Genomic DNA, 16,156 nt, shown 5'->3' with positions numbered 1-16,156 from the left:
TTGTTTACAGTATAGACAAACATTGTATATTATTAGTATTAGTATTATTATTACACTTAACAAACTACTTTGTCACAATTATATTGTTATTATGACTACAATAATGTTTTTGTCATGCAGTTTATGTGTTTCTGACAATACACATAGATCATCAATTATGCAATAATCCTTTGGAATGATCAAGCTTTATACAGCGGCAGTCATTCGTACCCCTTCTTATTAACCGCTACAAACAGGCCTTGTTTTCGGATATTATTCCGATCAACATTAAACGTTGCATTATATCATTCACTTTTCACCACTATTACAAGATTATTGCATTTCATGAGACGACTGATTGCGGCGTCGGACGCTGTTTTGAGCTTGCTGGATGTTTTGTTGCCTCAAGTGTTTTCTCCTCTGCCATTATTGTAGTTTTTTTCACATCGTCAAACAAAATACAGCTTATTTTTGTAAAGATATTGTGTTATTATTTATAGACATTAAAATCTTAAGGGGTAGATCAGACGTAGAGATGAACGATTTGTTTAAATGAAATGATCCAGCGATACAAATGATGTTCCATCAAAAATAGTAGCAAAAGTGTCTACTCATAAATATTTACTTCCGGTGTTGATAACGAAAACATATATTTGATTATCAATTCATTTATCGATCATTATCAGCTTTATGTTAAGTCGTAAATAAAGCCAGCGTAAGAGTTTCATTTGTCCTAAAAACAATTGAGATATTACGGTACTTATCAATATTAATAAAGGTGCTTGTAACATCCGATCAGATTTTCTTGATTGGAAAACAGAATGAAAGGAGGCCAAATATCATCCATCTCAATGTATGCTGTCTACATTTATGTTAGTATATCGACAAGTGATTAAGCTGTTCAGTTTGGACAGTGCGCTGGAGAAATTTGATCTGTTCAATACACTTCACATTACGTTAACTAATTCAACTGATTACATGGTAGTTATGTCATAGTACACATTTAGGAAAGCTAAAATGTTATAGATGGATGTATAAGGAACGTTTGTTTTAGCGTATTCGATATGTTTAACTTTCATTCTACGTATTTCCTTACCAGTATTTTCGATTCCATGTTTTTTTTCTGACTGGTTTAAATGCATCTTTAACAACTTTAGAAAATTGAAAGTGTTTTGACAGTAACTAAAACAATGTATTCTCATATATAGCTTTTTTTTTACTACTCCAACGCTGAAACTGATCTGATGTATAATTGAACATAATGACGCACTGCTGAGATCTCATTGTGCTTTAACCTCCAGATTATCAGCTACATAGTCTACCTGTTTGTGATCTCATAAAAAATATTATCAGGCTTTTTGTGCGATTCATAATCAGAATCTATTAATGATACACTTAGGTGAAATGATTGAATTGTATCATCTGTCTATTTCCAATCTCCTGTATATGTGATTTGTTTTACTTAATATTTCGTGTTTTTAGAGCTTCGTTCTGAAATAGATTAATACATAACTGAAAAATGAAAACTGTCCTTCCTGTAGTTTTGCATTAGTCTGATAATAATTTTCTTCTTTGCAGAGATAACGAGTATTAATAGTGTTCTTTAAGTACCATGCCATGTAAAATTCAGACACCGTCATTGGTAGCGGTGATACAAGGTGATACAACCCACCAAAGAACGATGCATTTTCAGTATATAAGCCTTCATGTATTTATATACACAGATAAGTTTTTGGAGAAAACCAAACATCTATCCCCCTTTTAAATCAACCTTACTAAGAACGAATACTTTTTTGAAGTGCCATTTTCGTATACAGTATGTGAAATTTTTATTACAGAAGTGAATGGCAAACTATGACTAGTTTAGTTGAATTTGTTTTGTTGTCTAACGTTTTGTGAATTCTAATTAAAAGAGAATTTTGTGGTTTTTTGACATAAATGTAACACATCATGCCTAATTATTATACTGACTCTACTTAAAAGTTCAGACGTTTCAGTTTTTTTTATTGGGTATTGCTTGATCTTGACTTAAGATCTGATTTATTATATAAACTTATGGTTTATATTTGGATTTCTATACAGTATCATTTAAATTTTCATTAAATAGACATTTTTGAATTAATTTTTATATATGTTGATCGATGTACTATAATAAATAGAACAAAATGTTTGTAATTATACTTTCTTCTAATTTATATAATTATGTTCAATCAATCTGGATTGCGGATATGTGCTTGAAAGATTAGATATATGTACCATTCTATGTAAGATTCAAGCTGGTGGGTGACACATATTTTCTCGATTTTGTCTTTATTGAATACATTTAGAAAACTACTGAAAAGCTATTTAAAATATCCTGTAGCATCTGTAACTGCGATATTGATTGACTCCATGTATAGGGAAAAAGTGAGGGAAAATTTTCACGACATTTTTCAATAGTGCATTTCAACCAAATTTGACCTGTCAGTATCTATAATAAAAGAAGGTTAAATTTACGAAACTTTTGATAGTTTTTTTTCTAGAGGCTATGAGGTATAAATACATGGATAATGCAATAAAATTTCTTGGTTTTTTTTCAAGTGCCAGACCGTATACACAGTTTGCCTGATTCTTGGACAGAGAAGGACTTAAAGTATTTAATTTTTATCATTCTAATAACAGAGGGACTGAATTGTGACAAAGTTTTAAATAAAAATATTTACCTAATATACATTCAGCTACATTGGGGAACTTGTTCTCTTTTTACTGAAAATAAATATGTCCTGTTTAAGCCACGTTTTTCCCTTTCTTTTTTCTCGTTTTTTACTATGAACAAAAATAAGTATTTCAACTGACTACACGTCTTTCTCTGAAAAAAAAACTAAATATATTTATATGTAGCAGGGATCAAAAACCGAAAGTTGCAGAAAGTACAGAGTTCCTTGAGTTATTGTTTGAGTTACATGAATATCAGATCGTCCCCCAAAAGTACAAACACTCCTGAATATTAAGCTATAATGGAATATTTCACCCCAAGATATGTTCACTCGCATTTTCTTGTCAAGCAGCGCATGTTATTAATTAGCTCCTATCATAATCTTAGCTTAAGGAAGTTATCATGAGAACAGATGCTAAGTATTTGTTAAACCATTTTCACATTGAAGAATCTCTATAACATGCATTTTGTCTGTTTCTTATCTTTGGTATTGATGAAACTATAAAGACACATCTTGAATCTGTGCGCTCTGGAATTATTCCAAACTTACTTCAGAAAGTCAAAACAAAAGAGAAACTTCACTCGGATGATTATGACTCTGTGCTACTTCATTACCTAAAGGCTTGTTTTGGGATTGAATCTATCCCTGTAAGGGAAACTGTTATATATAAAACATTCAAATATACGTCATGATATCATTGTTTTAAAAAAGAAATAAGGTATTCTACAATAGAAAGAAAATATGTCTCAGAAGAAATTTAATAATGCCAAGATTGTGGTATTAGGAGGACCCGGCGTCGGAAAGACAGGTAAGATAAATCATCATTATTACATTTATTACAATATTTTTTTTTATATAATTTTTATCATTTATGTGTTTTTTTTGTGTTTCATCTTCTTCCATCTATACTTTCAAAATAATAACGCATATGATGTTATATAATACACATATTTAAGAAAGTTATTTCTTTATAAACGAACAATAAAAAGTCATTTCTTTGAAATAAAGAGAAGGGCATTTGTGCTCAAGAATGCAATCTAATTAAAATTAGACCAATCAATTGTTCCTTACTATCACTGCATGCAGGTGACTGAATGGACTGAATTGACAGGTCCAATTTTAATAAGATTCCTCATGAATGTTATTTGTCTAAACAAACTCGCCAACATCAAATTGCCAAAGAAAATTTGTTTGTGGTGTTCAATGCCATTGATAAAAAATATAGTCAAACGAAATTATAAAATTAATAGGGTAAATTAAAAATGGACAAAAACAGGACGTTTTATTCTATGTAGGGGTTACATGTCAATCTATCGTGTTAATTGTGTACGCTTTTGATCCATTAATTAACTTAATACACATTACACATGTTGGAAATATAACTATTTCTAATATAACGGGCTTTGATCTTAAGTAGGCAGTATTTTTTGTTTTAAAATGATAGCTTTTCGCCAAGGTGAGTAATATATGCTTCTGATCGTTTAAGCTATCCTATTTAAGAAACTATAAAAAATCGCATTTTTAAGAGGTTGACCATGCAAAAACCAAGTAATGGCACAAACTATTTTCAAAAATGTTCATTTCAAATCACAAATGCATCATTTCTCATATTTGAATGTTGGGTTTTGATTAACTTCAACGATCAAAGAGAAATAAATTACATAGAAAGTATCTAAATTCACGGAAGAAAGGGAGATAACGCTTTAATTTGAACAAAGTTTAGTTGCTTTGTTAGGAATCTCTACAGTCATTTTCTGAGCCATTGTTGATATAAAACTGACTATACTTTTTAACACACATATAATATATACATTACATTGGAACAAAATATTCAGTGGGACAAAATTTACACTGTGCCACCCGTATCATAAGACCTCCATGATGTTTTCCATGTCTGGTCTTTGTCCCCGGATTACATTCTTTTAATTTCCGCTAGAATCTTGGTTCCCTTGATTACTCTTTAACATGGACAATCTCTTAAAAAAGGTAAAAAACTGGAAAAAGAAAAAGAAACGAACAAACGAAAAAAAAATCTGAAATTTGAATACAAAAAAGATTTTACCAAAAGAAAAGACCCATTTACTCGGTTATCCCTTAGAACTGATACATATGTTTATTAATCACTGAAAGACCGTGTTTATGCACGTACTTAATGTATTGATGAACAGTACGAATTTTGATCGGATTTTTTTTTATTTGGCTACTCATTTCATTACAGCAGAGTCAAATCTATACTCGGCGTCACATAAATAACATACTGTTAAAATTTGAATAAAAATATTTTCTACCACTTTATTGACACCAACCGTCGTTTAAATTGTCTTAAATGACTTGCTCATTCGTTTAGCCAAACAGCTTCTCAAAAACAAGTCGCTTATTAGCTTAAATCATGCGTAACAAATCCTTACGGGAAAATCCCATACTAATATCCGCCATGTTGGTTTTTACGGGACGATTTGTTTACAAACGAAGTTTGTAAGTTCCCGTCGAACTCCGGTGACAATCGTCTGCTTGATCAACTTCTCGGTATTGTACGTTGTTCGCGTAAAATAAATCCGAGATATCCGAAATAACGCCGAAGTGCATTCTGGGTTCTTCGGTTTTTGGACAAACCATTTAAACGTAAACAACATCTCCTAGCAACCCGATCACTGTAAACATGGCCGACTTTTTACAATGTAAATATTGGCACCTTGAATTAAAATCTGACCGGAATTTAACGATTCAATGTTTAGAGAGAAGCCGTTTGGCTAAACGAATGAGCAAGTCATTTAAGACAATTTAAACGACGGTAGGTGTCAATAAAGTCGTAGAAAATATTTTTATTCAAATTTTAACAGTATGTTATTTATGTGACGCCGACTATAGTATATTAGTTATAGAAACCAGAAAATGGCATTTCTGTGGCAAAATAATAGGCCAAGCTCGTTTAATATCACTACAATTAAGTTTTTCAACTTTGTTACTTTTAAAAAGTACTACACTGCGACAGATATATTTTTGGTTTATACTCATAAAATGCTCAAAAAAATCTTTTTTCTTTTCTATTACTTTCATAAGATTGCGATTAACTTAAAATGTGATAAAATCTATCTACCATATAAAATACATCTTATTCTTAAAAGCAGAAACAAATTCTATACACACCACAGAAATGACAAAATCTGAGAAATTTGTCAAAACAAGCTCACTAGCAAACACAAATAGTGATGTCAAAATGATCCTGAATCGGACTGACAAACAGCTTTAGTGTAACAATTATCATCATGTTAACTGTTTATACAAGTTTAACGTACGCCAGACTGTCAGGCATAATGTTTTACCATGCATGTATCATACAAATGTAAGTTTTAATTACGTGACCGAAATATAAAGGAACATAACATGATTATATATTCCTATTTATCAATAAAAAATCACTATCATATCTGACAAATATAAATACTAAGAATATGTTGTTCCAATTAAATCGATCACCTGGCTGATATTCGTTGTCCTTCAGCTTATAAGTTTCAGAAACATGCACAGAAAATCTAGAATGATATAAAAAAGTAATGATAATAAACTGAAGTAACTGAATCGCTCACCTGGCTTGATTAGTTACATTCTATTTTCGTAAAAGCGGCCATGTTTTTCTTGGAAAAGAAATCCTAACGCTCATACTTAAAGAATAATCATATTAATTGTCATTGAATTCTGTCCAGTTGTTTCTGAGGAGAAAAACATTTTGATTAAAGTAATTACATTAAAAATAGCAAAAAGATGTCGAAGAAGGACGATAAATCCAACATGGCTTCACATATTTTCATCAAAATTTGACCACAGATAGATCTTATCATGCTGAACATTTTTATCTGTGATTTGGAAATCTTTTCGGAAAAAAACACTTCTGTCTGACTCGTATGTTCTATTTTTAGTAACGAAAGCCATGTTTTTTTGACAGATCAAAATGCCCACATCATTGATATGCAAAATACTCTAGGAAACATACATATCAAGTTTTGTTCTAATTCAAATAGTGTCAGCGGAGATGAATTTTTGAAGTATTATTATAAATAGCAGAAAAAATGTCTTAAAAGGGTAATAAGTCCTACATGACTATACAGATTTGCAAACAAAAGGTCCAATCATGCTGCACACTTTAACCTATGTCAGAATTTGACGAATGTTTTAAATTTTCGAAGGATAAAAAATTGAATCGTCTGTTCGATGCAGAATTCCCAACGAAACATTCCTACAAGGTTTGGTTGTAATGTTGTTCAGTAGTATCAGAGGAGAAAAGTTTTAAAAAATTGTTAATGACGACGACGACAGGCGCCAATGATGAAACGAAATGTTTCCCTGCACCCGGTGAACCTGGTCTTTACTATAAATGTTATCAATTGTTTTTATGTCACTTTTTGCAATATATTTTTGTCATTTACTTTGCACTCTAATTCATAAGTTTATATTCAGTCAATATAAGAATACATTTAAAATATTATGAGATCATGTGTCATTGACTCGTCTTTGATTTTATTGTAGAACTTGCTTAACTTACTTTACATTTTTCAAAATATATATTGTGCTTTTCGACTAACAAAATCTACTCAGGGTTTTTTCCTCACCTTCGTCTTTCCAAAAAAAACCCTAGATATAGAGGACACTATGTAGACTCTTCTAAATTCTAATGATGAATGCCTACCCTACCTGTGCACTAATTTTATGCTTTGACTTTTAGTGCTGGTTATATATTTTCGTGCTTTCTCTCATGTTTTGTTCTCTGTTCGTTGTTTAGATGTTTAGATTGCTGGTATCGTTGTTTTATCAATGTAGCTTCAATTTCATTAGACTTGTTTTGGATAGCAGTTTGATCTTGTTTCTTGTCTTTTTGCTTAAGTTGATTTCAAAAGAATCATTATTGGTTTTATTTAAATTTAAGAAGTTATGAATTGACTCATTTTCATTACGCAACAACGAAATTTGTGAAAAATATATACTTACTTTGAATTTCATTTTTATCAAAAGCCTAGGCCACCCATGTAAGCATAAAATGCAAAAGTGACTGCTAGGTTTATCTTTGTTTTTGCTTCTGATATGAAATGTAAATGTTATTTATTAAGTCATTATTTTGTTATGTTTATCAGCAGTAACTAGATAATATCATATGTTAAACAGTTTAGTACACTGATATGTCATAAATTAGGTCTTAATTACCCACCGTAATGGTTTCTCTGCCTAAACTTATTTTTATGTATACCGTTGATGTTTCACTTACCAGGCAAACAGGTTTATCGCGTCTATAATAACAAACATTTTTTGTGTGTGTTTTGTTTCCAAAATACTATGATTACAACTATGCACAATATATATATTTTTCGGGCACTATGACTAGACCATAAAACAGATAATACCAAGATCCTAAAAGAAAAAGTACCTATGACCCGTTGAATAAATCAGTTTTCATGGTGCAGATGGATCACCATAACGATCCGCGAGTTGATGATGACGACCATAAAACTGTAGTGATGTCTTCAATCTTGTAGCAACTTAAAAAGTTAGGACTATCTTTCTGATGGGTCGTAACTACCATTTAATTTCACTCTTTTTTTCATTTTACTTTTTCGATGTTAATTTGAAAGTAAATATTCAAAATACTCCTTTTACAAAACGAGTATCTAAAATTATTTTCAACTAACTGTCAGTATTTCAATGGGTACCCCGTAGTAGGGTTGTTGTCAAACAGTTAAAGATAGCATTTATAGTACTTTAACCCCGTCGCAGTTTTTAAGAAAAGTAAGGAATTTCTGGCGACTGTATGTCTTGTTTCGTTTTCACTTTCAGTTTACTTTTTATGCTGTTGGAGTCAATAAGGCCAACTATTCCGTTGTTTCTGTGGATAATACTGTTTTTCGGCCTACCGCAGCCTGCATGAGGTGTGTGGGTTTCCTCGTCGTTCATTGAAGACCCAACGGTGTCCTTGAGCTGACATTTTTTTTTCACCCCGGTGGGGTTGTTATCTCTGTGATATATTCATCATACCCAATCTCGTAATATTATTTCTGTACTATTTTAGGGTTGACTTCGATATCATTAGGAACCATTTTCTTATTTCTTTCATTTCAATTTTATAAATAAATTAAAAAGATTATTTTGCTCTGTACCCTGATGCAAAACATAACCAACACAAGAAACCAATTAAGGCATATAAAACACGTGAAATTCAACACAATTACACACATTATGATATTGTGTTATTTAACTATTTCATATTGGTGCATATTGCCATTTTTTAGCTCACCTTGAACTATTGCCATCACTTAGCGTCCGTCGTCGTCGTAACAAAACTCTTCTCCTCTGACACTACTCGATCAATTGGAACCAAACTTGGTATGGTATGAATGTTTCTTGGGGTATCCTGCATAGAACAGATGTGGGAATTTTTGATCCGTCGAAAAACGTGGCAGCCGTTACTAAAAATAGAACATAGGGGTCATACAGTAGTTTTTCGCTTATATCCCCAAAACCGTTAGGTTTAGCCAAATTCTGACATAGGGTAAAAATGTTCAGCATGATAAGATCTATTTGGGGTCAAGTTTTCGTTTTAATCCACTAAGCCATGTTGGAGCTTTTGCCCTTTTGACGTTTTTTTTTCTATTTTTAATGTTATTTCTTTCTTTCAAAAATCTTCTCCTCTGACATTACTTGCCCAAATGGAACCAAACTTGGTATGAATCTCCTCGAAGTATCCTGCATAGAACTGTCGTGGGGATTTTTGATCTGTCGAACAACATGTCTGCCGTTACTAAAAAATAGAACATAGGGGTCATACAGTAGTTTTTCGCATATATCTCCAAAACGGTTAGGTCCAGCGAACTCTTTCATTTGCTGAAATGTTCCTTATTATAAGGCCTTCAAAAGTTTTCAGGGATCAAAGTTGTCGGGCAACTCCTTGAAAGAGGAAAAATGATGATTTTTTTTCTTGAAAACTATAATAGAAAGAAACTTTCAATTGCTGAAATGATCCTTATGATACGTCCTAGCAGACTCAATTGTTGCCAGCTCCTTGTTAAATTTATTGCCCTTGAAAGACAAACTTTAATCAGGTGAGCATTTCAGGCTCCCGGCAGCCTCTTGTTTAAATTAACTTGAGATTAAGGATACCATAATTTTCGTAAATCATTGTACCAAAGGTACAAACGAAGGGGATAAACGGACCAAACATTACCTGAATAAAACAAATTACAAAGTCTCAAGAACACACAAACACACACACATATATACACAAAAAATAAGTCAATACGCTAATAAAAAAAAACGATGGTTAACTCCAAAATAGCGAATATTTTGTTCCTCTTGCAAACTTTCTGTTATAAATAACTTTTCCCTCAGGACCTTAAACACTCTCCGAGAGTAACCTCACACAGTAAAAGTAGTGCAAGCTTACTTCTCTGGTCCTGGTATTTAGTGGTATATCTACAGTTTTGGATAATCTATCAAGCCCTGAATATAATCTGATGCTTCTATTCTTTGCTTGGTCGTTGTCCGTATAATTGACCTTTGAATTATTCTTTCCTCTTTTGCCGTTATGGTCCTAACGGACACAATTTTTCCTTATCATCTCAAATATCAAAAGTTATTTGTAAATAGCTTATTTTGCATTTAACTTGGGTTACTGTAAACGTATTAGTACTATTTTTTTTTGCTTTTTATGCGATGGGCAGAATAGCGCGAAAAATAGTACCCGCGAAAAGGTTTTTGAACACTATACAACGAATACATTTTTTAAACCGCATAAAACACTTTACCGGCGAATATTCTGGCTTGACATAATCCGTGAAAAGTAGCAACCGCGAACAAAAAAGTGTATAGTGTATATTTTATCATATGCATCATAAGATATTTATTTAGAGACGACTTCTTTTCATGAAGTTTTAAGTCTTTTTTGGGGGTTAAAATCCGATTTATAAAATAAATCACTATACACAGCTACGTATTACACGTATGTTTTCAAAACTAAATGTTCCTGTAACACATAGATTGATATAAGTTGTAATTGATGAGATTGCATAAGTTGAGGATGAAAAAATACACGAAACAAACTTTATACATAGCAATATAGACACAATGGCACTGACAAAGATTTATATCCCATGAATTATAAACATTAAAATATTACTGCCAATTCCTGAAGGAAATTCATCGAAGCCAAGAATTTACAAAAGGTGATTCTGGATTTCCTGTTCATATATCATGGTTTTAAATCAGCCATTAAAAGTTAAACAGATGGTTTATGAAGTGTTGGTATAATAAGCTGACTTAAACATAATAAATAGTAGATAACTCTAGAAATTGACTTCTGAAAATAGCATTACATAACACGAGAAACAGGGTGCAAAGTACTTTGCAGAAAATTGAAAAATTGAGTAGAGCATATATCATTAAAGCTTTGTGATTAAATTACCACTAACTCTAATAAGCTTAACACATTTTGACAAAGGAACTCTGTGGGTATTGGCAATGTCTGGTTCCTCTTCGATATATTTCTCTCTTGATTTCTCATACGGGAATATAGGTTCATGTAATTATTTCTTTGACTAAGTCTTAATGTATTTTGAATTATTATTATTCTTACGAATGTTGTTCCTAGTGAACGGATAATGACCTGACCTATAGATCTACTAGCGCACTACATTTTCTTTATGTTTACTACTATCTATTTCCAATATTACCATTTACACGTACTTCAGTTATTTAAACGTCATTTCACTTTCGCCGCAATCCACGAAAAAGCATGATTTGCAGATCTATTCCGCATAAATTACATGTGACATTGTACACTGTTGGTTCGCAGCGAATTTAAATTTCCATGAACTATTTAAATTTCGACAAACCACAAAAATAAATATAGATTTTTCTACACTAATTTGATGCACTACACGAAACACGATTTCAATCGAAGCAATGCCAAAATACGGAATTTGATAAAAACATTTGGGTCTCTGTTACAACAGAATTACTATAAAGTTGAAGTATACTATAGTAACTTTACGTCAACTGTATGAACTACAACAAAAAAAAAAAAAAAAAAAATGCCAATTTCTTTACAGTTGTATAATTTATTTTATGTATTTATTTCAGTTCTTTTTAATTTTATATGATGTATGATAACTAAGTTTAGATTACTACCTTTCAGCCTTTACAGTAAGATACATAACTAAGAGATATATAGGGGATTATGACAGAAACAAAGGTATGAATCTTAAACATCAGGCTGAAACAAAGTATGAAAAACCCTTCATTTTGATGAATATTTGCACCCTCAGAATTATGAAAATAAAACGAAATTTTTCATTTCCCTTTCCTAAATTGAGTTATGATTTCATTGAAATACACTGAATGTGAACATTTCAGTAGCACATAACTCTGTCGAAAACCTCATTTTTTCTAACATTCTTCAGGAAATTGTATGAGCAAATTCAGTGATGCAGAGATCAAATTATGGTCTTTTCAAATGGGGAAAGCAAACTTGAGTGAAAGTATATTGTCAGATTGTCGATATTGACTTGCATGTCTCTTTTTGTCTCATTTTGCCTGATTCTTACGAAACCTCACACATAATAGTGAGTGATGTTCACTTAATTTCCGCCTTAATTCGTTTATGTAGGAAAAAAATAGTAATATTAACTATGGTCTATATTAAGAACAAACTTTTGAATGCATAAAAATACTTGGAATATTTTGAAAAGTCGATTGCATTCAGTATCCATCCAATCATTCGACACATTTTTAATATATTGAAATTCTGTTCACGGAAAAGATCGATTGTATATGTATAACATGATACATCGTGATTGCATCGGCTGAACAACAAAAAATAAAAGTTCGAAAATAATGAAGATGATTTCAAAAACAACAAATAGTCATTTTGCATTAAAAATATTTATTTATCTATGTCACCCCTTACAATGTTGGCAGGTTTACCTCATCTGATATACCTGGTAAAAACTTAATTAAAAATCAGAATCCGCAATTTTATGATGTTGATCAAAGATAATTGATGATGGAGCTAAAATAAATATATCAAGAGCAATATAAATTCTACGATAAACAAAGCAAACCAAATGTTATTAAATTAGCACTTATCTTCTAGCATTCGTTTCGTACATCCGAAAATACCTACTTAAACATCAAAAGATCAAGTCAAATAACAAAATATTCAACAAATTAGTGAACACCTTCAGGACAAAAACGCTGTTAAGAAGTTAAACTATATTTTAATGCATCCTTTGATCGACATTTATTTGCCAGATATTTAGAATTCCAAAGAAAAAGGTATTTTACATTCAAAAATTAAAGAATTGAAAAAAAATATTTGTTGCTAATGTATAAGCCAAAAAGATGATGCATCCCCCAATCATGCATTTGTTCAATACACTTTGTGATTTATGTATTGTATGATTTTTTCCAACCTCGTCATCTGGAATTTGCCTTTTTTCCATTGATTTTTGAGATTGAAATCTGCTTTTTTCAAATTGACGTTGCCCTATATCTTACACGTTTGACCTATAACCTTAGTACATGTAACGATCATCACGATCAAAGAAATAAATTTGCGACAAGACTTTTTTAATACGCGATTTTTTTTTCTGCAGCCTGATTATTTTCAACGCTTACACTGTTTAAAGTAAAAAGGAATCCAGCTAAGTTTTTTTTTTACATTGAAATCTTATATAGATAGTTTCTTCGTTTTGTTTGTAGAGATGATGTATACGCACAGGATATCTGCTCCAAAAGAAGATATACAGCTTGAAATTCTCGACACGGGCATAAATGTAAGTTTAAAAGTTTTAAAACATTGGCTAAAACTATATTCTCTACAACGACATACATCTATTGACTCGCACAAAATACACGGTCTGCTTTGATACACCTATTAGTGCGTTCATTTCTTGTTTTCAGTTACTACACTGAAGGCCTGCCATGACATGATTATTTTCGGCTTTTTATCATAAAATTAATATGATGAAGGTGAAACCTTTTAACGCTCTCGAAGAAACATTAATTAAACACAACTTTGATAATTTTTGTCAGCTCTGATTTGATATTTTATACTTATAACCTTCAAGTTTGGTAACTTTTGTAATGATATATATTTGTTCTTAAGCATTATACTGATTGTCATGGTCTGATATGTCTATTGGGCGAAATGTCCGGCAGTCGTAAGGAATTATTGGTTGTCATAGTCCGAAATGTCTTTGGGTCGAATTGTCCGGCACTGGTTACATGTTACATTGTGGTTCTTATAATTTGCGAAACGTCTTAAAAGATTTCTTTTGTTGCATTTAGTTTCGCTTCATTCTGATTCATTTTGTATAGTTTAATTATGTATTTATAACAATTTGATTAATTTTGTCGAATTCATTCGTTTTGATCGTTTCTTTTAACGATTATTTTCGTTTCGTTTTCGTTTCGCAATTTTTATGACCCGAGAATTATGGGTAATATTAATTACGTAAATTTCGTCAACATCTGGGCGCCACACTGCAGACTATAAAGCCAACCCTATCTTGGAAAAGCTATGATTCGACTTGTATTTAATTATCGAAACTAGCAAACATTTTCCGAGACTGGTTTGGCTCTCCATCGCACATATACAAGTATACGCAAATGAAGCTGCCTTTATGCTGTTTTTCAGCTCCTGAAAATGAAGGTATCAACCGGATATTGATGCTTTTTCTTGCCCTAAGTATACAGAACCAAATCGAAAATACAACCATAAACGCTCCCTTCGCGAGCATATAATTGATATTAATGTATTTTTTTATCGCATTTTCTTTTAAATGAATAACGTTATTATTGTGATATGATAAATATTAACCTTCAATTTAAACATTTATACCAGATATTAACCTCACTAAAATCTGCAAAAAAAAACTGGGTGTACCGGCGAAAGTATGAGTCATTCCCATTTTTTATAAGTCCAAATTTGATTATAAAGATTTATTATTACTGACATACTTCCAACAGTCGACGTCGTTTACCCAATGATAGGGAACAAGCAAATTTGAACCAAGGTTCCTTTCATATATTCAATGCAACGCAAGTCATTTCATATTTTGCACACATTACACATAGTCATGCTAAACTATTACAATGTATTTTGTATTCTTACTTTTTTTATTATAATTTTAAAGATTTCAACTTTTCATGATTTTTCCTACATTTTATATTACAGTCACCAGAGGTTTGTAACAAGCATATAAAATGGGCGGATGGATATGTAGTTATTTATTCAGTAACAGATGTAGACAGTTTCAATGAAGCAAGTCGTATTAAAGACTCAATTCTTAAATTAAAAGGAACAGACGCCGCCATTGTACTGATAGCAAACAAATGTGATATGTTGACTGCACGGTGCGTCACCGAAGACGATGGGGCGTCTTTGGCTGAACAATTATGTTGTCCGAAATATGACATATCTGTCGCGGAAGGATATCAAGGTGTGTCTGAAGCGATGGAGGAATTAGTAATACAGCTTAAAAGGAATTTTGTTAAAAGCTTAACAACAGCTAATGCTCAGTCTGGGGAAAAGTCCCGATCAAAACTTTTTAATATGAGAAAAGTTCTCAAGAAACGGATTGGTCGTAGTCATAGTGACACATTCTAGGTCATATTAAAGAAATGCTGAAATCATAAAACGACAATTTCTTTTAAAAACTTTAATATTGCGAACTATTTTAAGTATTGAATATTTATTTATTTATCTTTAAAAGGAACCTTATCAATTTAGAAAAGGTATATTACTATCAGGAGTAAAAACATAAATCTTCAGTTATTTTTTTATCTTATGCATTTATTACATGTCCGTCCAAGAATCATCAAATCTCTTCTTCAGTGACGTTCTTATAGTTAAAAGAGATAAAAAAATGTAAGACTTTTAGTTGCAAGAACCTTGTGTAACCTGTACTTTATGTTATTACATTATAAAAATAATTCAAAGCTCACATTTTATATTCTTAATATCCTTTTTGCAAAATTATACCGGAAGTTAATAAAGCAAGGAAGCTATCTGAAGTAGAGCGAAACAAGGAAGTAATATAGGACAAGGCAAAAATCAATATATCAACTTTCTTCATGTTCCTCCTCATATTTCCATTCAAAGGAGAAAACGAAAATAATAATCGTAGTTGAACGGTTTACTATTATGCCTCTTATAAATACAATCATTAAGTTAAGTATTAATTATCTCGTCTGGTTTTAAATATACTACTATCAAAGTGACAAAGCCCAGAAACACCAATATCATACAACTATAGTATTTCGAAACATGAAACAATTTGTTATCTTTCCTGTCACGAGCAAATTAAATGAGTACTAGAGGGAAATCTTTTGTCAACCGAAAACAAGTACTATCTTTAAAAAAAGATAGCCGACGCAGTAAAATTTGTTTGTTTACTTATAATTTTCATCAGGAAATAACGCATGGCACGTAATTTAAA

The 16,156-nt window shown here is 31.5% G+C and overlaps 1 protein-coding gene and 1 long non-coding RNA gene across 2 annotated transcripts; one reads left to right on the top strand and one right to left on the bottom strand.

Moving 5' to 3' along the window:
* Positions 1-43: 43 nt before the first annotated feature.
* Positions 44-7,737, bottom strand: LOC148614086 (uncharacterized). The gene is made up of 4 exons (XR_015923560.1): positions 7,659-7,737; positions 6,153-6,208; positions 2,682-2,724; positions 44-1,470 (listed from the first exon to the last, which is right to left on the bottom strand). It is a non-coding gene; the product is annotated as an uncharacterized LOC148614086 (long non-coding RNA).
* Positions 3,065-15,661, top strand: LOC148614085 (ras-like protein family member 11B). The gene is made up of 4 exons (XM_088587917.1): positions 3,065-3,483; positions 11,851-11,907; positions 13,416-13,489; positions 14,893-15,661. The coding sequence occupies exons 1-4, from the start codon at positions 3,417-3,419 to the stop codon at positions 15,322-15,324; spliced, it is 630 nt and encodes a 209-aa protein (XP_088444043.1). The 5' UTR covers positions 3,065-3,416; the 3' UTR covers positions 15,325-15,661.
* The last annotated feature ends 495 nt before the right edge of the window (positions 15,662-16,156 follow it).

Source organism: Perna viridis, chromosome 6, assembly GCF_037379345.1.
Source record: "Perna viridis isolate PV_CMFRI_1.1 ecotype Kerala chromosome 6, ASM3737934v1, whole genome shotgun sequence".
In the NCBI taxonomy this organism is placed as follows: domain Eukaryota; kingdom Metazoa; phylum Mollusca; class Bivalvia; order Mytilida; family Mytilidae; genus Perna; species Perna viridis.
The sequence above is the reverse complement of the archived record's forward strand: the minus strand, read 5'-3'. Positions and strand labels throughout refer to the sequence as shown.